The sequence below is a fragment of the Neoarius graeffei genome, chromosome 11 (genome assembly GCF_027579695.1).
Source record: "Neoarius graeffei isolate fNeoGra1 chromosome 11, fNeoGra1.pri, whole genome shotgun sequence".
NCBI classification, from domain to species: Eukaryota; Metazoa; Chordata; class Actinopteri; order Siluriformes; family Ariidae; genus Neoarius; species Neoarius graeffei.
Window position 1 is genome coordinate 7,749,299 of NC_083579.1, and position 25,241 is coordinate 7,774,539.

General features: G+C 41.1%; 1 protein-coding gene across 3 annotated transcripts in view; it reads left to right on the forward strand.

Moving 5' to 3' along the window:
* The window catches only part of si:ch211-15d5.11 (nuclear receptor coactivator 7), a 57,250-nt gene that overhangs the window by 8,284 nt on the left and 23,725 nt on the right, over positions 1–25,241 (forward strand). The window contains exons 2-10 of one of the 3 annotated variants that reach the window (XM_060933348.1): positions 3,237–3,406; positions 8,563–8,717; positions 12,967–13,046; positions 14,653–14,730; positions 18,061–18,165; positions 18,933–19,064; positions 19,149–19,333; positions 21,346–21,611; positions 21,707–21,848. In XM_060933348.1, coding sequence (XP_060789331.1) covers positions 3,348–3,406; positions 8,563–8,717; positions 12,967–13,046; positions 14,653–14,730; positions 18,061–18,165; positions 18,933–19,064; positions 19,149–19,333; positions 21,346–21,611; positions 21,707–21,848 — 1,202 coding nt within the window. In that variant the 5' untranslated portion in view covers positions 3,237–3,347. Of the gene's footprint in view, positions 1–3,236; positions 3,407–8,562; positions 8,783–12,966; positions 13,047–14,652; positions 14,731–18,060; positions 18,166–18,932; positions 19,065–19,148; positions 19,334–21,345; positions 21,612–21,706; positions 21,849–25,241 lie in introns of those variants that run through there. The other 2 variants (XM_060933350.1, XM_060933351.1) reach the window with 2 other exon arrangements.

The following is a 25,241-nucleotide window of genomic DNA, read 5'->3' on the forward strand; positions in this document are numbered from 1 at the left end:
GCTTAGACTTACGGATGAGATCTGAGATTTCTGAGGTGGTGGGAAGCTGGAAGGAGAAGAAGGAGTGAGAGGGTGGAGGAAGTTCAGGTAAACTGATGGGGGTGGATTGTGAACTGAGATGCTGGTGAATTGTTTGGATTTTTTCAGCAAAGAATAACATGAGGGAGTTGCAGAAAGCAGGTGAATACAGGTGAGGTGGTAGGGAGTCTGGGGGTTGGCTGAAATTCTTGAGCAGTGAAAACAGTGATTTGGACCTTCGTTAGAACAGATTATACCAGAGAAATAGTTGTATTTGGCTTGAGCAATACAGTCCTTGTAATGAAGTACATGATTGTTGTACATGTCTTTATGAACAGATAGTCCAGTTTTCTTGTAAAGTCTCTCAAGTTGTTGGCCTTTGGCTTTCATGAGCCGAAGTTCAGGTGTAAACCAGGGAGCAGAACGGGAGAAGGAGACAGACCTGGTTTTTAGTGGAGCAAGGGAATTAAGGATGGTGTGAAGGCCAGTGTTGTACTGTGAGACCAGCTCTTCTGGGGTGGTTAAATTGTGAATGTCCAAGAGGGAGTCAATGCTTGAGGAGAGAGAATTCAAGTTGATATCCTTTATATTACGGAAAGAAATAAGACGAGGGAGCTTAGTAGTGGAGAGAGAGAGTTTGGTATTAAATGAGAGGAGGAAGTGGTCAGTTACGGTATGGGGAGTTCATCTGCTGTACAGTCAAGGGGGGAGATACCAGAGCAACAAATTAAGTCCAAGATGTGACCTTTGGAGTGAGTGGGAACATTGGTGTGCTGCTGAAAACCAAAACTCTCAAGGCAGGATGAAAAGTCTCTGGTAAGAGTGTTGTTGATATTGTCCATGTGGATGTTGAAATCTCCCAACAAAATAATGTTTGGTGAGAGAATGGAGAGGTGTGTCAGCAGAGCAGCAAAATCATTTAAAAAGTTTTCGTTTGGTTTGGGGGGGGGGCGGTAGACAATTGCAATGATGGTGGGAGTAGATCCAGACAGTTGATGTACAGTAAATTCAAAGGAGCTGAAGGCAGGTAGAGACACTGGCGAGACTTTCCATTTATCGTGGTAAATTATCGCGAGACCTCCTCCCCGGCCAGAGCCACGAGGTTGGCCGATGTAAACAAACCCCGGAGGAGTTGATTCATTGAGTTGGGAAAAGTCATTAGGTTGTTGCCATGTCTCGGTTAAACAAATTGGTATGGTATGGCAGTCAGAGCACGTATTCAACTGTAGTGACGGGCACTCTGTCACAACCCGAAGCGACATGTTGGTGCTTAAGGACGAAGATGATGGATCAACTCTAAAGACAGATGTATATGACAATGTCTTCCCTCGTCCAGCACCAACAAAGTCACTAAGGTCACATTTTCTCCATGTTCTGATGTTTGATGTGAACCTGAACCAAAGCTCTTGAATGATTTTATACATCAGGGATTTCCCCAGAAAAAAAATATCAGAGAAAAAAATACCGCTACTGATGCAGAGCTTGACCCAGAGGGCCTTGGAGGCCTGGGGGGAAGGGTCTAGGGGCATGCTCCTCTGTAAAATTTTGAAATTCGAGACTTCAAATGGTGCATTCTGGTGGCATCTAGGGCTGATTTAGGCACAATTTAACATTATTAAAGTTACTGTTTTTTACCTTGATAAATATGCAAGGGGCGAGATTTAAGGAACAAAATTAGATTTGAAATGAAAACACTTTGTAGCATGCCTCTTCATTTTCCAATTCCAGGATGCCAGAAACAGGATCGAGGTCAAATCACGCAACAGCGCCATCTAGCGAGCAGTGCCTAGATCATGGTGTTATGTATAGTTGCGAATAGCAGTCAGTGCACAGAGCGAAACCCTTTATTTTCACTTCTGGGTTGAGTATCAGAATAGTGTCTAACTATATATTACAATATCTTCCTATTTCTATTGTTATTACTCATTTTCAGATGGGAATAGAGATCTTGCAGTCACGTGACCGGAAAGTACACAGACGCCATCTTGTCGGTAAAAAACACAGCTGAATACTGCTGCACTCGTGTACAGAATGGATCAATTTCAACCGACGGACTACACGGCTCATTTTTCTAATGAACAGATAACTAGATGTATGTCTAAAATAAACGATCTACGGATTAGTGACCCTTATGGCTTACCAGACGGAGTTTTCACGACCGTGTCAGTGGATCTGGAACTGCCAGCGGAATACCCAGACGTGTACAATTACCTCATTAACTTTCCCTCACTGTTCAGTGGTGAAGCACTGCGTGCTTATAAATCTCTGGACAGTTATCTTTACAGAAATTCAGGATTTGTCAGCGACTCAGATGTGGCATCTTGTAAACAAGAAAATAATCCTCATTGGATGGGTAAGTCACTTAAGTATTACTAGTACTGCACTGACCAGCCGATTATAGAATAGAATAAGGTAATTCCAGCTGTAATTCCAAATCGTCTGTGTTGTTTACCATGGATCTGGCGTTGGAGAGGTAGAGGCTTAGCAGTGGAGGTTTGAGTAGCTGTTTTCTGAGCTTAGTCAACAGGCCGGCTCTACAGCCTTGCTTTTGCTTCCGCTCCCGGTGCCGCCTCCTTCGCTTTGCTTCCGATAACAATCCACAGAGACCCCGCTGGTCTCGCTATCTCGTCCGGAATTTTTTTTTTTTTTTTCTCGTCCGGAATGTTGTGCATGCGATGGAAATCGCTACAAACCGTCATTTTCTGCTGGAAACCAATGTCCAGTAAGTCCATACGGTTGTAGTGGATATTGAAGTCCGGTACAGACGAACAACACGCAAAAATACACACAAAAAACATAAACGTGTACAGGTAGGGAGAACTTGTAGCCACAGCCGTTGTAGTAGAATTGTATATAGTAGGGTTTTCCAGAAGAAAAGGTAGAAGTAGAAGGCGGAAATATGGCGTTTGACTGACAAGATGGCGTCTGTCACAATCTGGATCGGCTGTGACGTCACATGCAAGTGCTCCATAGGAGATATTTAGGTGTGGAAAGTACTCTGCATTTTTCAATTTATGGTATTGAGAGAGAGAGAGAGATGGTTTATTTTTTTTTGGGAGGGGTGCAAGTGGCGTTGCACGGCGTGGCAGGACGCCGCGTATCCGCGCTTTGGGGAAAGCCCTGGACATGGTTGAATAATCTGATTTAATAAACAGGTGTACTTATAAAATTAGCAGGTCACTTTATTATGTCCAATATATTATTTGTTTCTGTTATAGAAAGATGATGAAGGAAAAGAGGAGGAAGGTGATGGAAACGGAAGCAAGTTCTTTTGACTCTCCTCTTTTCCACTGAACTCGTGTGCTTTTGGAATTGAGCCAAAAAACCCGATGGATAATAAACAGAGTGAGAAGACGAGAAGTGGATACTTCGGCAATGTCAAGAACAGGTCAGCTCTCTTGTATATACAGTTCTCCTGTATTACTCCCATAGAAAGTAACAGCAGGAATCTGATCAATGACCTGAAGGATGTTGAATCTGACAAAAGGTCAAAGCTCATGCTTATATTTTATGTATATATAAAAAAAAAAAAAATCAAAGTAGCCAGTGTTTCTATACGGTACAATTTAGAGCTCTTCACAATTTATGGCCATATGATATCGATATCGTGATACAAATTAAGTCTATGTATCAATACACTTTATCTTTTTAAGAGGTGGTTTTTTTTTTTACTGTTAAAAAAACAACAGCAAATTGACTCGAAGCAGCTGATGTGATGTTGAAATTTGGTACTTAAAGGTCCTGACTGCAAAGTCATCTGAAATTTTCAATTTTTTTTTATTGTGCGTGGTATTTTGGGATGTGATCATTTTGATCATTCTGAGGGTTGCTTTTCTGTGTTTTGGGACCGTTTTCCTCCCTCTCGAGGTAAACGGTACAGCCGTACAGAAACGGGAAACGGCTGAATGCGAGGGAGGAGCCTTGACTAATTAGCATAACTCTGGAACTGCATCACACCAAGAATGGCGACTTGCGGAAAACATCGTGACTCTGAATCGACCTCGGCACGTTTTGAGCCGCAGGGATGTAATTTGTGGTTGATGTTTGCAAAACAAAAGATGAATACTTATATCTTTTCTCTGTTCCTGCTTTTGTGTTCTCATTTCTTTCTCTGTAAGATCAAAACATTAGGTGTATAACTCCATACTCGCTACCATGGAGTCGAGCCCATGCACTCTCAGGCTAAGATAGCTAAGCACTAGCTAGAGTGATTTTAATTATCTGTCCAAAAAATTACATCATCTCACCTTGCTCTGTCTTGCAGTTGCAAGATAGACTTGCCTGAATAATCATACCTGAAGTCTGCCGTGTTCACCCACGCTGACTTGTTTTGGTCAAAAGTAGCTCAAAAAACGCCCCACGGTGGTCACGTGATATTGTTGCTCACCTGCTTTGGTGATCTCCGGAATCGTAAAATGCGGGACGCTTTTTATCTCGGCAGTACGTTTACACACAGGATACACGGTGTGTGGGTGCAAGAGCGAAACATCTCGAAACTCCAACAGCAACAGAAATGGGACATTTTGCCCAGAATTCAGAATTGCAGTCAGCACCTTTTAACCTTTTTAAAATTGTTCATTTAAAAGTGTAACTAACATTTGCAAATTCCCCTTTCAGTGTTTGAATTATTTTATAATTAGTTTTTGTGAAATAAAAATGTTATTTCTAAAATAAAAATAATACAAATAACAGGGTTCCTATGGATCGTGGAATTTCTGGAATATCATGGAATTTTGAAATAAAGACATGGAAAGTCAAGGGATGATTTTTTTGGGGGGCCAAATCATGGAATATCAAGGAATTTTGTTTGGAGCATGTTTTGAATTTTAGTTGCCGTTTATCAAAAAGTAATCTTTTCCATGCGGTGTTTTCTCTATCGGGTTATTCCATTTTGTTTATGCAGCGAAAACTTTAAGTTTTGGATTGAAAATGTCTGTGAACTCGGAAATAAAGCTCGCAGTTGATGGGTTTGAATACTATAGCTGTTTGTTTTTTCTCTGATCGGCACAATGTCAGCCTGTTTTTCTGTTCATTATGCTGTAGGCCAGGGCTTTTCAAAGTGTGGGGCACGCCAGAGTTCTTCAGGGGGGGCGCAACGTGAGAGACAAAATGGATCGATTTTTAGTACCTAAAGCTACAGTGAGTGAGGAGACAAAGTCTGGGCCAAGCAAAAAAACAGCCTCCAGGATGTTGCGATTTGCAACTTCAGCGCAAATTCAACCAATCCCCGCAAATTCAGGGCGGTGTTGCAATTATATCCAATCACCGCAACTTTCCCGCAAATTTGACCAATCGTTGGCGTCGTCTTGAGGTGACGTCGACAAACTACCTTCCGCCTTACTTCCGTGTGTTCAAGAGAAGCAGCATGCGCGCAGTGTTGCCAGATTGGGAGGTTTCAAGTGCATTTTGGCGGGTTTTGAACATATTTTGCACTGGAAAACGTCAGCAGTATCTGGCAACACTGAAAGTGTGTTATGTTTACAGTGAAGGACCGTGTGCACTTTATTATTTTTTTTACTTAATACAAGAAATTAATGGATGCCAACATTTTTGCCAAAATGGTATTTTATTTTCCATTGTTTAGGCAGCTTCAGCATCATACTGTGAGATTCTGTTCAAATTGTTTTTTTTTCTTCTATGAAGCCTGAGCCATTTATTTAATTAGTTTATAATTATTGTTTAATTTAGTCTTCAGGAGAGACTGCCTGCACACAGTACTAGTATTAATAGTTTTTTTCTTATATGAAAGCTGAGGCATTTACAGGGAGTGCAGAATTATTAGGCAAGTTGTATTTTTGAGGATTAGTTTTATTATTGAAAAACAACTATGTTCTTGATGAACCCAAAAGACTCATAAATATCAAAGCTGAGTATTTTTGGAAGTTGGAGTAGGGCTTTCTTAGTTTTAGCTATCTTAGGAGGATATCTGTGTGTGCAGGTGACTATAACTGTGCATAATTATTAGGCAACTTAACAAAAAACAAACATATACCCATTTCACTCCATTTATTTTCACCAGGGAAACCAATATAACAACTCAACATTCACTAATATACATTGCTGGCATTCAAAAACAAAACAAAAAAACAAATCAGTGACTAATATAGCCGCCTTTCTTTACAAGGACACTCAAAAGCCTGCCATCCATGGATTCGGTCAGTGTTTTGATCTGTTTGCGATCAACATTGCATGCAGCAGCAACCACAGCCTCCCAGACACTGTTCAGAGATGTGTACTGTTTCCCCTCCTTGTAGATCTCACATTTGATGAGGGACCACAGGTTTTCTATGGGGTTCAGATCAGGTGAACAAGGAGGCCACGTCATTTAATCTTTCTTCCTTTAGACCCTTTCTGGCCAGCCATGCTGTGGAGTACTTGGATGCGTGTGATGGAGCATTGTCCTGCATGAAAATCATGTTTTTCTTGAAGGATGCTGACTTCTTCCTGTACCACTGCTTGAAGAAGGTGTCTTCCAAAAACTGACAATAGGACTGGGAGTTGAGCTTGACGCCATCCTCAACCTGAAAAGGTCCCACAAGCTCATCTTTGATGATACCAGCCCATACCAGTACCCCACCTCCACCTTGCTGGCGTCTGAGTCGGACTGGAGCTCTCTGCCCTTTGCTGATCCAGCCACGAGCCCATCCATCTGGCCCATCAAGACTCACTCTCATTTCATCTGTCCATAAGACCTTAGAAAAATCAGTCTTGTGATACTTCTTGGCCCAGTCTTGACGTTTCATCTTGTGTGTCTTGTTCAGTGGTGGTCGTTTTTCAGCCTTTGTTACCTTGGCCGTGTCCCTGAGTATTGCACACCTTGTGCTTTTTGACACTCCAGTGATGTTGCAGCTCTGAAATATGGCAAAACTGGTGGCGAGTGGCATCTTGGCAGCTTCACGCTTGACTTTCCTCAGTTCACGGGCAGTTAGTTTGCGCCTTTTTTTTTCAACGCGCTTCTTGCGACCCTGTTGACTATTTTGAATGAAGCGCTTGATTGTTCGATGGTCACGCTTCAAAAGCTGGGCAATTTTAAGAGTGCTCCATCCCTTTGCAATATATGTCACTATTTTTGACTTTTCTGAGTCCGTCAAATCCCTCTTCTGACCCATTCTGCCAAAGGAAAGGAAGTTGCCTAATAATTTTGCACACCTGATATAGGGTGTTGATGTCATTAGACCACACCCCTTTTCATTACAGAGATGCACATCACCTGGTATGCTTAATTGGTAGGAGGCTTTCAAGCCTATGCAGCTTGGAGTAGGCCAACATGCATAGAGGGGGTAATGTGGTCAACATACTCATTTGCCTAATAATTCTGCACTCCCTGTATATTATATTTTAAGGTAACTTCATGTTGTGCTGTGAGGTTCTCTGCACTTTAACTTTTGAACCAACAGGTGCATTTGGATAAGTAAAGCCTATTTTTCTGCATTTTTGTAGTCCTGGTAATCTTTTATATTGGTAAAGTTGTTTATAGGACCATTTCTCAGTGTCTTTGTTTTTTTAATCAATAGTTTTTCAGTAATAACTTAATATTTAACATATCACTCAATTTTAATCACAAAAAGAGAAAATCGCAACAATTTCTCGCAACTTTCACTTCCTGCAATGTAATCGCAACAAAAACCTAAAAAACACCGCAACTTTCATCGCAATTTTTTTTTGGAAACCCCCCGCAACATGAGACATTTTAGCCCGCAACAATCACAAAAAAGGCCCGCGGAATCCTGGGGGGACTGGAAAAAGAAGGAAGTATGACCACGATTATTTAAAGTTTGGATTTTCATGGACTGGATCTGAAGACACTCCACTGCCACAGTGTGTTGTCTGCCAAGAGGTGCTAGCTAACGATGCTATGAGATGTTTAAAATGTGTAAAACAAGATGTTTTAAAAAGCACAGATGTTTAAAATGTGAAAAAGAAAAAATGTGTACAACAACCATTTTTTAAAAATACGAATGGAACATTAAGTATAGCAACAACAAAAATTGTAAGGGGGGGCGCTGTTGTTTATTTGCTCTCCGAGGGGGGGCTGACTCTCCCACACTTTGAAAACCCCTGCTGTAGGCCATGAAAGTTAAGCCTTTTAGTCAGGGAAAGGGAGGAATTTTAACATTTGACTTGGACTGCGAACCCTGAAATGAAATTAAATTAAATGGAATGAATGAATGAATAAATAAATGCCCACATATGGAGGTCTTTTTTTTTTTTTAATGCAAGGAATTTGTTCTGAAGCCTATGTATCATAGAAAAGCCTTTGAGAATTGTGATATATATATTTTTGTCAAATCGCCTCCCTCTAGTTAAGACGCAACACATTTTATCAAAGTTTTATGCAAACGTTTATAAAGAAAAAATAATAGTAAGTGTACATCATTTCTGCTACACACTCTTTCCAAAGCGGCGTTAGCTACCTTGTGTTTAGCTACTTTTACATCTGAAAAACGTCTTCAGTGAGGTTTTAGGATGGCAGTTAAAGGGACATTACGTTTTCACTGTGATGATGATTATAATATCGGACCCTTCGCTCATGTTGACCCCCAGGTTGGGCACCAGGCTGCCGTCGGGCTTCACACAGCCTCCGGGGTTCGTCACAAGGCCGTGGGACTCCTCCGTTAGTGCCACCACAGGCCAAGATGTTACGACCACGGGGCGCCATCACATCCGCAACCCCAAACTGAGACAGTATTACCTCAAAGGTGAGGAGAAGATCAGAAGAAGAGCAGCATGGTTTGCATGCACATCACTGTGATTTTATTTTAATGTAATATATTTATCTTTTGAGCATTATTTAAAATGTTTTTAATTGTTATTATTAATCAATTGTAATATGTTTGTAATGAAATTTTAAAGAATCATCATCATCATGCAGGGACGTAACACGAGCCACAGTATTGCAAGTATATAAATTAAAAAACTATAACGGACATGTCGTGTAATTTTTATTCGTTTGTGTTTACATTTGTGAAAATTTAATTCCTGTTCTCACTTGCGTTACAAACTACACCACATAAAGTTAGAGCTTTATCTCCGACACTGCAGACTCCTCCCATAAATGTTATATAAACGTCTCCTCGCAGAAAACGTCACCATATCGGCGATTACGTACATTTTTACAGGACGTCTTTGCTAAACACATTTTTAATCCTTTTGTTATCCTTCACTGGCCGAAAGGGGATTATGTCGTGGCGATGCTCGTCCGTCCGTCCCGGGAAGGGTACTCCTCTTCTGAAATCAACTCCTCTCACAATTTTCAGAGGAATTTCATGAAACTTGACAGAATTCTTTGTTATATGTCGGTAATATGCATATTGCAATTTCGTTCAATTCTGTCACATTTTACCAGAGTTACAGCGCTTGATTACCAAACTTGTACTTTGACAATTTCATGAGGGTGTATTAAATATTTATAGCATAGATATAGTTGATATTGGGGGATAGTGTGCGCTCAGAGCACTCTTGTTATTAGTCTTAGGTTACATGTTGGAGTTCTTGTGTGTGAGCTGTTACTGTAGAAACGGTAAGATCTGTGATGGCTAAAACCTGTTTTGAAAATAAAATGTATTACTTTCTTTCTTGTGACCGATCAGATTTGGGAATTGAACAGCACTGTGGTATGAATATTTTATTCACTGGATGCAGGGCCGTTGACAGCTTTGGCTGGGCCCGGGACAAAATAATCTGAGTGCCCCCCCCCCCCCCCCCCCCCCCACACACACACACACACACACATACGCGCGCACGCACATCGCCACACAGCAACCACCCACACCCAACCCCTCTTTTCACAGTCTCCATTCACTCCAACCCTTAAATAACAGGTATTCCAAGCCCATTATAACAGTCAACCATTTTATTTCAACATTTCAACATATTTACAGTTTGAACATTTCCTTAGTCTGCAACTATTCAGGTGCGAAATGCAATGCGCCGGACTTTTGCTGTGGCAAAGTCGTCAATAAGGTCATTGAAGTCCAGCTTCTTTGCAAGTTCGCGCTCTATAGAGAGCATAGCCAGCCCATTGAGCCTCTCCTGTGACATGTTTGAGCGCAGGTAGTTGATAAACCAAAATGATTGTTTACGGGATGGAACTGGGCCTCAATGAGAACGGAGTTATGGCTTTCCCAAAATCTGAACATGCACATCACTAGTGGTGATGCTTCTACAGTGAGTTTTTCAGTGTATTTTTTTGTCTTGTTTTTCATAAACGTCCTTTCCGTACTCGATTTAGAATGTTACAAAAAAAATTGACACCCTCCCAACCACGTAACATTAGCCTATCTGACCTGGGGGCTGACACGTTTATTACGGATAAACCAAAAGGATTACAACGTTCCCTGGATATAGAACTGGACCGAGAAGATTTCAAAATCTTAACGTGTAAGCAACAACAATAAAACAGAGGTTGTTTTATTCATTTAGGGCTTATTAGGCTACTTTCATTAATTGCGCTTTTCATACAGGCCTATCATTTTTCACTTGAGCAAGGGAATTGTTTGAAGAGTATCCAGTCTAAGTGAAAGTTTAATGTTTTGCAACAGACTAACCTCAAAACACCCTATTTATAGCCCATTCGTTACATTAAACTCTATCTAGCTGGCAATTTCACATGCCGTCGTATCTACACGGGATGATTTCCAACAAAATAAGGTTTAATTAACAAGAGGCAGCGTTCCACGGGCTTTCAGCTAACCGGAGTCCAGCTCAGCGCAGCTCAGCAAGCGTGCCTAAAACATTTGGATATGATTGCCACATACATATACACATACAAACAGCCACTCAAATCTCCACTGCCAAGCCTCTACCTCTCCAACGCCAGATCCATGTAAACAACACGGACGATTTGGAATTACCTTATTCTATTCTATAATCGGCTGGTCAGTGCTATACTCAATACTTAAGTGACTTACCCATCCAGTGAGGATTATTTTGTTTACAAGATGCCACATCTGAGTCGCTGACAAATCCTGAATTTCTGTAAAGATAACTGTCCAGAGATTTATAAGCACGCAGTGCTTCACCACTGAACAGCGAGGGAAAGTTAATGAGGTAATTATACACGTCCGGGTATTCCGCTGGCAGTTCAAAATCCGGTCGTGAAAACTCCACCCGGAAAGCCATAAGGGTCACAAATCTGTAGATCGTTTATTTTAGACATATATCTAGTTATCTGTTCATTAGAAAAATGAGCCGTGTAGTCCGTCGGTTGAAATTGATCCATTCTGTACACGAGTGCAGCAGTATTCAGCGGTGTTTTTGACCGACAAGATGGCGGTTGTGTACTTTCCGGTCACGTGACTGCAAGATCTCTATAGTGCCGTGTTATTTGGCGCCTTAATCAAAGACCAAACCATTTCTGCATTAGGGGTGGTACGTGGGTTCTTGAATCTATTTTCGAAGACAATAAAGGCAAAAGAACCAGAAATCATTCATTGAATGCAAATATAGCACATTTTTCTCCCCCAAATCAACACATTTTGAAATGAAACAGAATGATTAATGGCATCTTCATGAGGGACCAGTTCTGAGCCCCCCCCCTCATGCCTGGGCCCGGGACAAAATACCCGGTTGTCCCCCCCCTGTCGACGGCCCTGACTGGATGAATATTAAAATGACACTTTGTAAAATAAGGTTAAATGTTTTCATAGACAATTTGAATATATATCCGGAATTAGAGTTGGACTAAAACGGAAAGCTTTTGTCGGTGTAATTTCTCCTGTTCGCAACCGTCCAGAGTGTAAACCGACTACAGTATCGATTTCAGTGTAACATGGCTTTGATTTTAATTCTAAAATCGGTTGCAACATTGGGAATGTTGCTAACACCTAATCAAGTGCGTTTATACCTCTGTGGATTAGAGTGAATCAGAAATTAGTTTAAAAATGAAAATGGATGGAAATGATTTTTATCTCTGGCAACTTTATTGGGGAAGGTTATGTTTTCGCCTCTGTTTGTCTGTCCCCAACGTAACTCAAAAAGTAGTGAATGGATTTGGATGAAATTTGGTGGAAAGGTAAGCCATGGGCCAAAAAAACAATCCGCTACATTTTGATGCAAATCCGGATATGTATGTGGATCTGGGATCCAGATATGTATGTAGCTCTAGGATTTTTTTTTTTGCTGTTCCCAATGTAACTCAAAATTTAGTGAATGGATTTGCATAAAATTTGGTGGAAAGGTAGGCTATAGATCAAGGGACCACTGATTTAGATTTTGATGCAAATCTGGATATGTACGTGGATCCGGATATGTATGTGGATCCATGACTTTTTTTTTTTGCTGTTCCCAATGTAATTCAAAATGTACTGAAAGGATTTGGATGTAATTTGGTGGAAACGTGGGCCATGGGCCAAGGAACTATAAACTAGATTTTGACTCAAAGCCGGATATGTATGCAGATCCAGGATCCAGATACGTACGTGGATCCAGGATTTATTTTTGCTCTTCCCAAAGTAATCCAAAATGCTAATGGATTTGCATGAAATTTGGTGGAAAGGTGAGCAATGGGCCAAGGAACCATTGACTTGATTTTGACTAAAGTCCGGAGATATATATAAAATATACAGATAAAGGATCCAGATATGTATGTTGATCCAGGATTTTTTTTGTCTTTTCTCAACGTAACTTAAAAAGTAGTGAATGGATTTGGATGAAATTTGGTGGAAAGGTGGGCCATTGGCCAAGGAACCATTAACTAGATTTTGACTCAAATCCGGAGATGTATGCGGATCCAGGATCCAGGTGTGTGTGTGGATCCAGGATTTTTTTTTTTGTCTGTTCCCAACGCAAGTCAAAAAGTAGTTAATGGATTTGGATGAAATTTGGTGGGCAGCTTTAATTTTATCCAAGGTTCAGGTGGTTTTGATGTTTGAGGTATGCACTCTACCGAGTGCCCTTCTAGTTAATGAAGTGTTCTTAGACTCATGACGTTTCTGCGTGCTTTCACAGAGGCTGCTTTTCCATCGGACGTGTCAACCACAAAGATGCTACAGTCAGTAGCAGAATCAAGCAGGAGACATGAGCAAGCAGTGAGTCTTTCATTCTCTCACACTCTCTCACGTCCACAATGTGACATCATGCTGAAGTGAGCTGACCAAAGGTCATGGACACGCCAAGACGCTGCAGCATTCCTCCTAAACGCCATTTTCACTGTCAGATATTTGTTTCATGGATATCCAGAAGTTTCTGCTGAAGCTTCGTAATGGAGCCCTGTGGTCCAAAAAGGCTTTGGTAACTGAAAATTACTCATTAACGATGACGAGTCATACTTAAGTATGCTTTGGATTTGCAGTGTTTACGCTAGCTCAAATAAAACCAGTTAGTTTTGTTAAGTACTGAATATAGATTTAAGGAAAGTCTTGCGAATTACTGAACCTACATTTACAGAACACATTGCTAACTGTTGGATCTAGCTTTGGGGATTGACTTGATTACTGAAACTAGCATTAGAGAGCATCATGCTAAACACTGAAGCTGGATTTGCTAATTAATAGGATTAGATTGATAGAAAGCCTTGCCAACTACTGAATCTTCACTTTGCTAACTTTTAGGTTTATGTCTTAATTATTGAAATTAGTTTTGTAGAATGCTAATTGAAAAAAGCTTTGCATAATGCTTTTGTAATGGCAGAATTAATTGTTAGCATCTTGCTGATGGCCGAATCTAGTTTCAGGGGATTTCTCGTTTCTCATTAGAGAGCATCATGCTAAATACTGAAGCTAGATTTGCTAATTAATGAAAGACCTAACAAGCTACTGAATCTAGCTTTATATAAAACATTATAAAGCTAGAAAAGCACTGTATAAACATCTTGCTCGTTTTTAAATCTAGCTTTGTATCTGCTACATTTAGGTTTATGTGACACTTGTTGGTGCTAATTATTGAAATTAGTTTTGTAGAATGCTAATAACTGAAACAACCTTTGTATAATATCTTTTTAATGACCATTCTTTTTTTACATCTTGCTAACAGCTGAAACTAGCATAAGAGGATGATTTTCAAATGAGAGCAACTAGTTTTATAGAATATCATGCTAAATACTGAAACCAGCCTTGCTAATGAATGAAACATCATGCTACATCAAAATCCTTGCTAACTACTGAATCAGGATTTAGCTTCGTGTAAAACTTTATGAACTGAAATTAGCTTTGTAGATGATCTTCCCAATCCCCGAGTCTGGATTTATCGACTGTAATGCTAACAACTGAAACTAGCTTTGTATAACACCTTTATAATGACAGAAATGATGTTTTAGCATCTTGCTAATGGCTGAATCTAACTTTTGGGGATGATTTTCTGATTAGAGAAACTAGCTTTTAATATTTTAAAGTAGGTATGTAGAAATTCTTGCTAGCTACTGAATCTAGCTTTTTAGAACACATTGTATAGCTTTCTAAACATCTTGCTAACTTCTGAATCTAGCTTTGTATCTGCTAAATTTAGCCTCATGTAACACATTGTTTATTATTAGCTTTGCAGAATGTAATGCTAGTAACTGAAACAAGCTATCTACAAGACCATTGTAATGATGGACTCAAGGTTTTAGAACATCTTGCATTTGATCTGTTTATACGGTAGTTCAATTTAACGTTGTGGAATTCCTACAAAGTGTGTGTGTGTGTGTGTTTGAAACAGGTTCATCACGAGGACACAGTGTTGAGTGTAGCCTCTCAGTTTAGTGGCAGATCAGCAGATACGACTTTAATCACACAGGTACAGCCTGCTCACTGACTTTGTGTTGTGTTTCCATGTGTATTGTTATGTTCCGTTCTGTGGTGACTAATTTCAGTATAACTAATGCTGTTTTTACCCTTATGTGTCATTTATGAAAGATGAGCCACTCACATTAAAAAAAGACGCGTTAATTTTGTCTTTCATTTTGTGCATTTTTATTGTGATAACACAAATCCTGCAACATGTAGTTTCAGAAAAGTTGAAAAATTAGTGCAGGGGATTAAGAAGAAAACGGAGAGCTGGAAAAAAATAGTCACAAGCAGATGGTTATACTGAGGTTACAGATGAGCTGAAATAATACATGCAAAAAAATGCACCAGTAACAACAAACACAGCAACCCCACCACCACAAACAACACTGCCACTACCAACAACCAACATGCTGCCGCCACCACCAACAATAAAACCATGACCAACAGCGTCACCGACACCACTACCAACAGCGTCACCAACACCACCACAAACACCACCACTACCAATAAAACCACTACTGTCATCACCACTAAAGTTCTATCTAATCTACCGTCATCACCACCACCCAATAAAACCATGACCAACAACATCAATAACCACTACCATCATCACCACCAGTATCAGTGTCACCAACACCACTGTCATCACCACCAATAAAACCACTACCAACAACGTCATCAATAAACACCACTATCATCACTACCAACGTCATCAGTAACACCACCAACACCACTACCGTCATCACCACCACCAATAAAACCACTACCACCAACACTGTCGTCACCACCACCAATAAAACCACTACCAACAACACCACTACCATCAACACCACCAACAATAAAACCACTACCATCAACGTCACCAATAACACCACTGTCATCACCAATAACGCTATTACAATCACCATTGTCAATACTACCAGTAACACCACTATCACCATCTACACTACCAACATCACCACCACCACTATCAACAATAAAACCACTACCAACATCACCAATAACGCCACTATCATCAGCACTACCAATACCACCACCACTACTATAATCACCAACAATAAAATCACTACCAACACCAATAATATCATCACTAATACCACCACTACAGTCATCAGCACTACCAACAACAAACCACCAAACACCAACACTGATATCTTCTCCATCACCAACAACAACCCCACTACTACCAACAACAACCCCAACATCAACAACACACACCCCAACAGTAGAATCAGTACCAAAATCAATGGCAAAACCTCAATCGACAAACACACTGCCAACATCATGATGTTGGCAAAACCACCAATGCCACCACTAATAACAAACTACCAACACCATCAACCGCAAACATACTCCCACCAACCTCAACAACAACTAGCAAAACCACTACCACTACAACCAGCAACAATAACAAGACGTTTATTGATATTTGAAAAGTTTTCCAGAGTAGATCGTGTCCTGATGGTGGGTTTTAGGTGTAACATAACGTCAGTGTGATGAGTGACTCTGTAGCTTAAGTTTATTTTGTTAAATTGCTAAAATGGTGTTTGTTCCTGAAACAGCTCATTTGTCTGACCGTTTACTTGGTGCAAAATTACCAGCTTCCTTTTTATTAAGTACAGTCAAGCCGGAAAGTCTGCACACCCCTTTCACCTTCTCCATGTTTTATTACATTACAGACTTATTCTACAAAAGATTGAGTTCATTTTTTTTGTCACAGAATTCTACACAAAATAGCCCATAATGGCAAAGTGAAAGCAGGTTTTTAAAAAATATGCAATTTTATTTCATTGACAAAAATAGATTATTTAGGGGTTACATATCTGTACACACCCTTAGCCTAATACTTGGTTGATGCACCTTTTGGCAGCGATTACAGCTTCAGGGTGTCTTGGGAAAGAAGGTACAAGCTTGGCACACTTGTTTCTAGACATGTTTGCCCGTTCCTCTTGGCATATCCTTGCAAGCTCCATCAGGTTGGATGGGGAGTGTTGGTACACAGCCATTTTCAGCTCCTTCCACAGATGTTCAATTGGATTCAGGTCTGGGCTCTGGCTGGGCCACTCAAGGACATTCACAGACTTTCTCTGAAGCCACTCCTTTGTTCTCTTGGCCGTGTGCTTCGGGTCATTGTCATGTCGGAAGGTAAACCTTCGCCCCAGTCTGAGGTCCAGAGTGCTCTGGAGTAGGTTTTCTTCAAGGATTGGTGCACTTGGCTGCATTCATCTTTCCTTCTATCAAGACTAGTCGCCCTGTACCCGCTACTGAAAAACATCCCCACATCATGATGCTGCCACCGCCATGCTTCACTGTAGGGATAGCATTAGCCAGGTTTCATCAGACCAGAGAATCTTGTTTCTCATGGTTTGAGGGTCCTCTTGGTGCCTTTTGGCAAACTCCAAGGAGGCTGTCATGTGCCTTTTACCAAGGAGTGGCTTCCATCTGGGCACTCTACCATAAAGGCCTGATTTGTGAAGTGCTGCCTGGATGGTTGATCTTCTGAAAGGTTCTCCCATCTCCACAAGGATATGCTGGAGCTCTGTCAGAGTGACCCTCGGGTTCCTGCTCACCTCCCTGGCCAAGGCCTGTGTTCCCCAATCGCTCAGTTTGGCCGGGTGGCCAGGTCTAAGAAGATTCTTGGTGGTTCCAAACTTCTTCCATTTACAAATGATGGTAGCCACTGTGCTCTTTGGGACCTGTAAAGCTGCAGCAATTTTTCCGCACCCTTCTCCAGATCTATGCCTTGACATAATCCTGTTTGAGGTCTGCAGATAAGTCCTTTGACCCCATGGCTTGGAGTTTGCTCCGACATGCACCGTCAAATGTGGGACCTTATATAGGCAGGTGTCGGCAATCCCCAATCATGTCCAGTCAATTGAATTTACCACAGGTGGACTCCAATTAAGTTGTAGAAACATCTCAAGCAGTATCAGTGGAAACAAAATGCACCTCCGCTCACTTTTGGGTGTCGTATCAAAGGGTGTGCACACTTGTGTACATATATTTTACATTTTGATTTTTAATAAATTAGCACAGATGTCTAAAAAGATGTCTATTGTAGAATAAGTCTGTAACGTAATAAAACGTGAAGAAGGTGAAAGGGGTGTGCAGACTTTCCGGCTTGACTGTACATTAACCTCAGCCTAGTAACAGATTAAAGAAGCAAAATAACATTTTATTTCTGTTAAATCACTGTGATATGTTCAGCATGTGACGAGTGATGATACGAGTTTGCAGTTATCAACTCGGCCATAAAGCGACGTCTGGAACAGAGAAGTGAAAAAGTCTTGTTGGTTTTTAAATCGTTTCTGTCTCGTCTTCTCTCTCGACTCTGTAGAAACTCTCGGCGATGCTCCCTGACCTTTCTGAGCCCAAACTGGGCGCTACAACCCCAACGACCCCTGTGTCCCCATCCACAGACGCTGAATATGACAAGCTGCTGGTGAGCATCACATTTGCTTTTATTTTTTTTTTAAATCTGATTGATGCCCATTTGTGGGAACAGAGTTTAGCGTTTACTTTACTCATGGACTTTGGTACGGACGGAATCTCAGTAAATCATATCATGAATAGATGATGTCTGAGTGCTGGATTAAACATTACGGAGTGTGTTTTAGTTTTGTGACACTCGATGAGGTTTTATAATGAGCAGTTATGTTCATTTTATATTTATAGATTTCGTTCACTTGAACTCCAGTTTAAAATGTTGTTTTTTCCTTAAAAGGATTTAAAACAATTCCCAAATCCGCACAGTAATGCGTATAAAAATGGGAAAAATAAACAATGCAAATAGCATGAATAAATCACACTTAAGATCACTTATTCATTTACCTTTTTTTTGCGCAAATTGCATTTTTTAAAATCTTTTTTTGTCAACTCTAGACATCTTTCTTTAAAAAAAGTCATAAAACCAAAAAATGTATCATGAACAAAAAAACTTATCATGAAGAAATGTTTTATAAGGAAGTTATTTTTTCAAAATAACTATATTATCATAATTTGTGATTAGACTTCATAATTATACACCATTTCATTTAAAAAAATCCACATCAGGTTTTTTTTTAATCGATTCTTAATGACTATCAGTTGATTCTGATTAATCAATAAATATTTATTCTTGTTTGAGAAAATTCAAAATGGTGGCCCTACCGTAAATAAATCCAGTATCTAAATTAAATTAATTTTCCTCCGTGTGTTCCTTGCTGTCAGGACGTGGAGGCGGTGCCGTTGCCTGACGGACAGCTCTGCTTATTGGCTCTGCCGTCCGAGTGCACGCAGGGGGCGGAGCCAGCAGGCCTACCATGTCTCAGGCTATTCTGTCGCTTCATCACTGACCGGAAAGTGAGTTACTCCTATGATCCAGCTGTTCCTTTGGATCGTTCTTGCTTTTACTAATTATTATATCCCATCTGTCTGTGTTTTTAGGGCGTGGTTTCTGGCATTCTCCTTGTAGCAGCCAATAAGATCTTCTTTGACCCGTATAAGTCCCTCCCCGTGGTGCAGGAGAACGGTTGTGAGGAGTATCTCTTCTCCTGTCCGTTGGACAGCCTGTTGTCCGTCACCTTCTTCTCCGACATCTCTCGCGTTCACTTTAGCAGGTCCACACAGAGGTGTGTATCTCGAAACGTAAAGATCTGGTGCTTTCAGGACCACGTGTGAACAAAGGAAAAAAGCACGTAGAGGCGAATGTTTTCTATTTGAGAAACTAGAGTTGACGCATAATGGTGCAAAAAACATCCAGTTCAGCAAGCGGAAACACCTTGAAGATGATGAGTTCAGACTAGTGGCGGCTGGTAGTCTTTCAAACAGGGGAGGCTGGTCGGTTACGATATTTCCAGATTTTAAAAGAAAAAACATCAATTTTGCCCATACTCTTGCCTCTGATCTGGCTGATTGTTGGCAGGGTCACAAACTGTGAAATAACAGGTTCTTTTGGCCCATTAGCCTACTGTCCAATATACATGATGGTGGTGTTGGGGGGAGGGGTATATTTTAACATTTTATATTTTAAAATTGTGGCATGTTGTTTAAAAATTGATCATCATTGAAAGCAGCTCTTTGTCAGGAACCTCAGCAGTAACAGCAGAGTGTTCTGGAATAGGCACAAGCACTGACCTTGGGGAGCCAAACATAGAGCTGGGTGCCACACATTTCATTCAATGACACTTTCCCTATATTTTACTTATTTTGACTGAGAAATGTTTTTTATTGACAATTTTGATAACCCTTCACTTTTAATCCAGGTCTGTTGTGTGAAATGTTCTCGGCTGTGTTTTTGTTTAAAAATGTTTTCCAAATTGTAGCTGTGTTTAATTCATATCCAGAGAAATATATATTCCAATATAATATACTCAGCATAAACATTTTAAATAGATTCTATATTTTTGGTCCATCCATGACATATTACTAAAGTAGCCTATTTACTGTTGTTGATGTGGGTCACTTGCTGTTAGCCAATTCACTTTCTCGTACCAGGAGAGCTGAAAGGAACGAGTATTATTCCCTACCTTTTTCACCAAGTCAATTTGAGGCGTTGGTCTACCCTGCTCTTTAATTTTAATTTTTTCCTCGAAAGGAAGACTGGCAAATGGCTTCGCCAAAATTAAATCAGCAATGCTTGGCATCCGTGCGCAGCTTTCTTGCTAGCTGACTAGCCCCCTCAAGTTCAAATTCAGTCACTCAAACGAAATTTCTGGAACTAAGATAGCAAACTTGACAACACTATATTTACACTTTATTTACAATGAAAATATATACAAACTAAAAAAGCTGGTAGAAACCGTATGTAATGAATGAAATCGAAATGTAAGCTGATCTCTTACAATACACCACAGCACTTGCGAATCCGCATGGGACTGAACTGAAATTCACCGCTGCCTGTCTATATTTGAAACGAGCTGTCAATCAAAGAAAATATCCGGCCGCTTTCACCAGTCTCCTCGTGGAAAGCTTTGCCATGTCCCTCCCACTGTGAGGCTCGGAGTCCGTAGGCGGGCGTTTTCGCAGTATTTGTCCAATAACCGTCTTGCATTTTGATATTGAAAAGCGCAGAGCTCCCAAATGCCATTGAAGTCCACTGAGGCTGGGCTGCATCGCGCTGTCACGAGGGGGAAAAACTCACGCACATATTAGGCGAACTGGGGAAAGTTATAACAGAATGATTTCACACTGTAGTTGGGTTGAGCACATGTATTTCTATGATTCTGGATCTGAAATAGCAATGTTATAAGGTCGGCTATAACATAAGCCTAGCGCAATTCATCCTACACGATGTTCGTCATTTTTAGAGGAGGCTGAGCCTCCCTCGTTGTCTTAGAGTTCAGACGCCGGGCTGGTTAATACTGACAGTAACGCAAATAACCACTCTGTACAAACCTGTTGAGCAGAAAGCATCTCAGAATGCACAGCACTCTACGTGAAGCCAGTGGGTTGCCATATATTTCCTCCATTCTGCTGTTTAATGTGAACGTTAACTGAAGCGCTTGACCTCTGTCTGCCTGAGTGAGAAACGAATTTTCTTTTCTGTCACCATTACACAGGGTCCTTTTGAAATTTCCTCCCCAGATAAATACCAACTCCTGGTTTTTAATTTTTTTTTTTTTTTTATTTAATCTTATCGCAGGTGGAAACGTCGCAAAAAAGCGTCAAAGGATAAAACTTTGAAAGACACAATCGTGCACATCTCCGTACCGGAAACCAAGATGGACGCCACGTCTACATTGGTACCTCCTTTGACGTGCGACATGCAGGTGGAAACGAAGGCGGCTGGCAGAGTGGAAGACGATGCCGGGGAGAGCAGGGACATGGCCGAGGTTGAGCAACAGCTGGCACAGCTGGCACTTGAGTTTAACACTGGGCAACAGCTGTGTTCGGAAAAGCAGCTCTCAGGTAAATGGTGAAAAAAACAAACAAACCAAAAACCTAAAGAGGTGTGTGTGTGTATACAGTATTATTATTATACTCACTGTCTAAGCTTTCTCCAGGACACAGCAGGAGCAGCTTGATGTTTGTGAGGATGCGTCAGAAGCCCCAGCAGGTGAAGAAGAAGGGTTTCGGGGTGCTGGAGCTCGGAAAAGCTAAAACGGTGCCAAGCAGAGACGCCTGGTTCATCCTGCAAAGAGAGAGGTGACGATCAGAGTGTATCAGAGCCGTATAACGGGCCTCGTTGTTGTAGAAATGTTGGACAATGTGATCAAAACCCTGGGACAAGTTTCCATTGCAGTTTTGTGCAAAATAGAAACGATATTTATTTAAAAAATGTTGACAAAACATCGATGTGAATGGTTTGTGTTTCCATTAAGTGGTGATGTACGATTTAAAGCTGGGCTTTCTCCTCACGATAGACCGCGAGTTGGCCTAGTGGTTAGCATGTCCACCTCACGAGTTCTACTCCCGGTTGGGTCATACCAAAGACCATCATAAAAATGGTACCTACTGCCATCTGGCAAGGCACGCTGCAATACAGATGCGAGTGAGGAGTCAAACTCTCGCGGTTACCAGAGGACCCGCCCCCCCACTGTAACCCTAGCTATGGAATAGGCGAGAGGGCTACGGAAACGGAGATCGGCGCCGCCCTATGCGCCACATGGTGTGGGAAGGACTTCTTTTTTTTTTCTCCTCATGATGGCTAGCTCTTAGCGCCCCCCCATTTGCAAGTCATGTGACCTAAACGCAAAAAACTTTTCCATTTATTGAATTGTCTGAAAAACCACCTCATGCGAGTGTAAAACTTTTTTTTTTTTAAATAAACCATTTTAACAGCTTTATTGGCTTTCAAACAACAAACCTACAAATTTACAGACATGTAAATGAAACAAAACCGCAAAAAAAGGAAGGTCCGAATGAGACCTAGAGTCCCACGCAAAGCACCTCGCGACTAAAACATGAAAAATCTCAAAAGACTTCGGTAAAAGAAAAACGCAAGTAAAATCTGTTGTTGCCAATGGCAACCACAATCACGAGCAAGGCCTGTCCGTACCGAACACATTTAAAGTGCTGATGACACGAACATGACTCTATGCAATTTCTTAAATAAACTATACAACATGGCAAACATGTTAGATTTCTGTTATAATTACATGAAAAGCAGCTGTTGTTAGGCGAATATCCAACTTTTAATTGCACAGCGCAAGAAAACTGGGTCCGTGGCTCGCGGCCATGTTGTGGCGTCAGCGGAAGAACACGCTGCGGTTCACTGGCTGTTCTACTCAATGGAAATGGCGCATGAAAACGCCGGTTAACTCTCTAGCGCTAGCTCTTCAACAACCAAATACTGGTACTTTAAGCAGTGATCATGATGGCATGATTTTATCTGATTTTAAATAAATGAGATTGATAATATGAATGTTCACAACTAGTACATACAAACTCTGCAGCTTCTGATTCAGCAGCTGCGTCATACTCCGCAAAAACATCAGCAAGAACCTACAATATAAATGGAAATGCAATACACTAAGCTCAAATGACTTTTGGAAAGTATAATTTCTAAATTTTTTCTACATATTCTTGAAGTCGGTCATCGGGGTACTTGCTACCGTTCCCTAACAACGCATGGCAAAGGGTAAAGTGTAGTGTTGCTACGAGTACTTGCTAAAGCCTCCGGTGGAAGATCCTCGATGTGCTGATAAGACATACAGTTCTACAGAACACACAAGTGTCACGATAATCACAAAACAGATGCAAATTGTTAAAATACCTAATTTTTAAGCAATCATGTATTGATCTCTTCCGAATAGAATCTATGATAGCCTACCCTCTTTACCCTTTGCCTCTCGTTGCTAGGCGGCAGTTACATGAAAGCCGCAAGCTTTCACAAGCAAATACATGACTGATATCACGCCGACTTTATGATTACATTTATGATTATCATGAATGTGTACTCTATGATGTGTACTCTATGAGCACTCTGGAGCGAGTCACTTCCAAGATGGCCGCGCAGACCGCATGGTTACTATTTTTAGCATCATGTCGGAGCACTCTATAGCTCTACGTACCTTTATCTTATGTCGTTTCTCAACACATGTTCTGACAGTTGGACTGTCTTTGGAGGAGTCGGCTTGTCCCAGGCGACTGCTGGATCCGGCATAGCTACTAGTAGACCCCCTCCGGAATACTGTAGGCACTGCTGATGGTAGTAACACACGTTTGTGCTGAACTGAACACCCAAGAGATTCCTTTAAGCAGGGAAGGGTGTCAAAACAATCCAAATCGAAGTGTTCAGAGCACAGGACGGATGTTGGTGAGGGCTCCCACTTGTCACGAGTGTGCCTGACTTGCTTCACCCACTTCGCATGCAGCTCGGGATCTCTGGGAAACTTGAATAAACTTACCCCATCCTTGTGGGTTTTGGAGCAAAAGCCGGCAACACAACGCGAAGGCATAATAACTTATATATGTGTGTGTAATATAATAATGTATAATAATAATACTAATAATGACAAACTGAACACCTGCCGCATTAACAACAAACTGGTAAGTTAGGAGGAAGGTTCTTTCGCTGACGTCATATAGCTCCTCCTCCTCCTCCGTCTCCTGGGTGCTGCAGCCCCGTCAAATTTGCCCAAATAGCCGCGTTTTTTTATCATAACTTGTAAAATAGGCGCCTTCGTGAATTAATATATGGATCATCGGGAATTACTTTTTGTTATAAAACATCGCCAAAGATGTCAAAAACGTGTCATCAGCACTTTAAGTGATCCTTGTACACGTCAGTAATAAAAACCTTGAAACTTGAAACGAAGGAAATGACTAGGTGTGGCTAATTTGCATACGAGGTTCCAGCGTTTAGCAGCGTGATTGGAAAAAGAGGACTGAAAAGTAGCAGTTTTACAAAAAGGTGTTTCTCAGTACTTAATTTCACTAGACTGACTATCAACAGGGCAAATAACATGAGAGAGGGTTAACGCTCGCTACTTCATCGCTCAGCAAGCCCCACCCATTATCAACAGAGCAGTGAACATGGCGTGTCACTTCCTTCTCTGGGTGTCGTCTTGTCAAATGCCGATTGAAGTTCGAGGTCGTCTCCTCGATAGTTCTTCTACATATCGAACGCACATCAGTGGCTCCCCCCACCCGCACTGCACGAGAAGTCTGTACACGCAAAGCGGACAATCCTAGCGGCGTTCTCGCCGGGCATTTTAGCCCTGTTAACGTTAGTTTGTTCCTGAACATGACGTATGCACAGGTGAATGTGCGTTTTCTCTCTCTCTCGCACCAAATTAGTATAAAAATGAATGAATGTAGATATTTAAATATCTTATGCCAAATCATTATGGCATGTTACAAAAAATAAAGAAAAAAAATCCGAGTCCTCGTCTCCAATTTACCACGAGTCCGAGTCATCAGTGCTCGAGTCCTTAAAATTAGGGCACAAGTCGGACTCGAGTCCTCCAAGCCTGTAATAAACCAAGCGATTTCAGGTTAATGGAAACACGGCGAGTCTTTCCTCCAATCACGGAGGTCTGTGAGCGCATGTATGCAGAAGAGGGCAGATAGCGCTTTTCTCTGAGAGTTGTGACC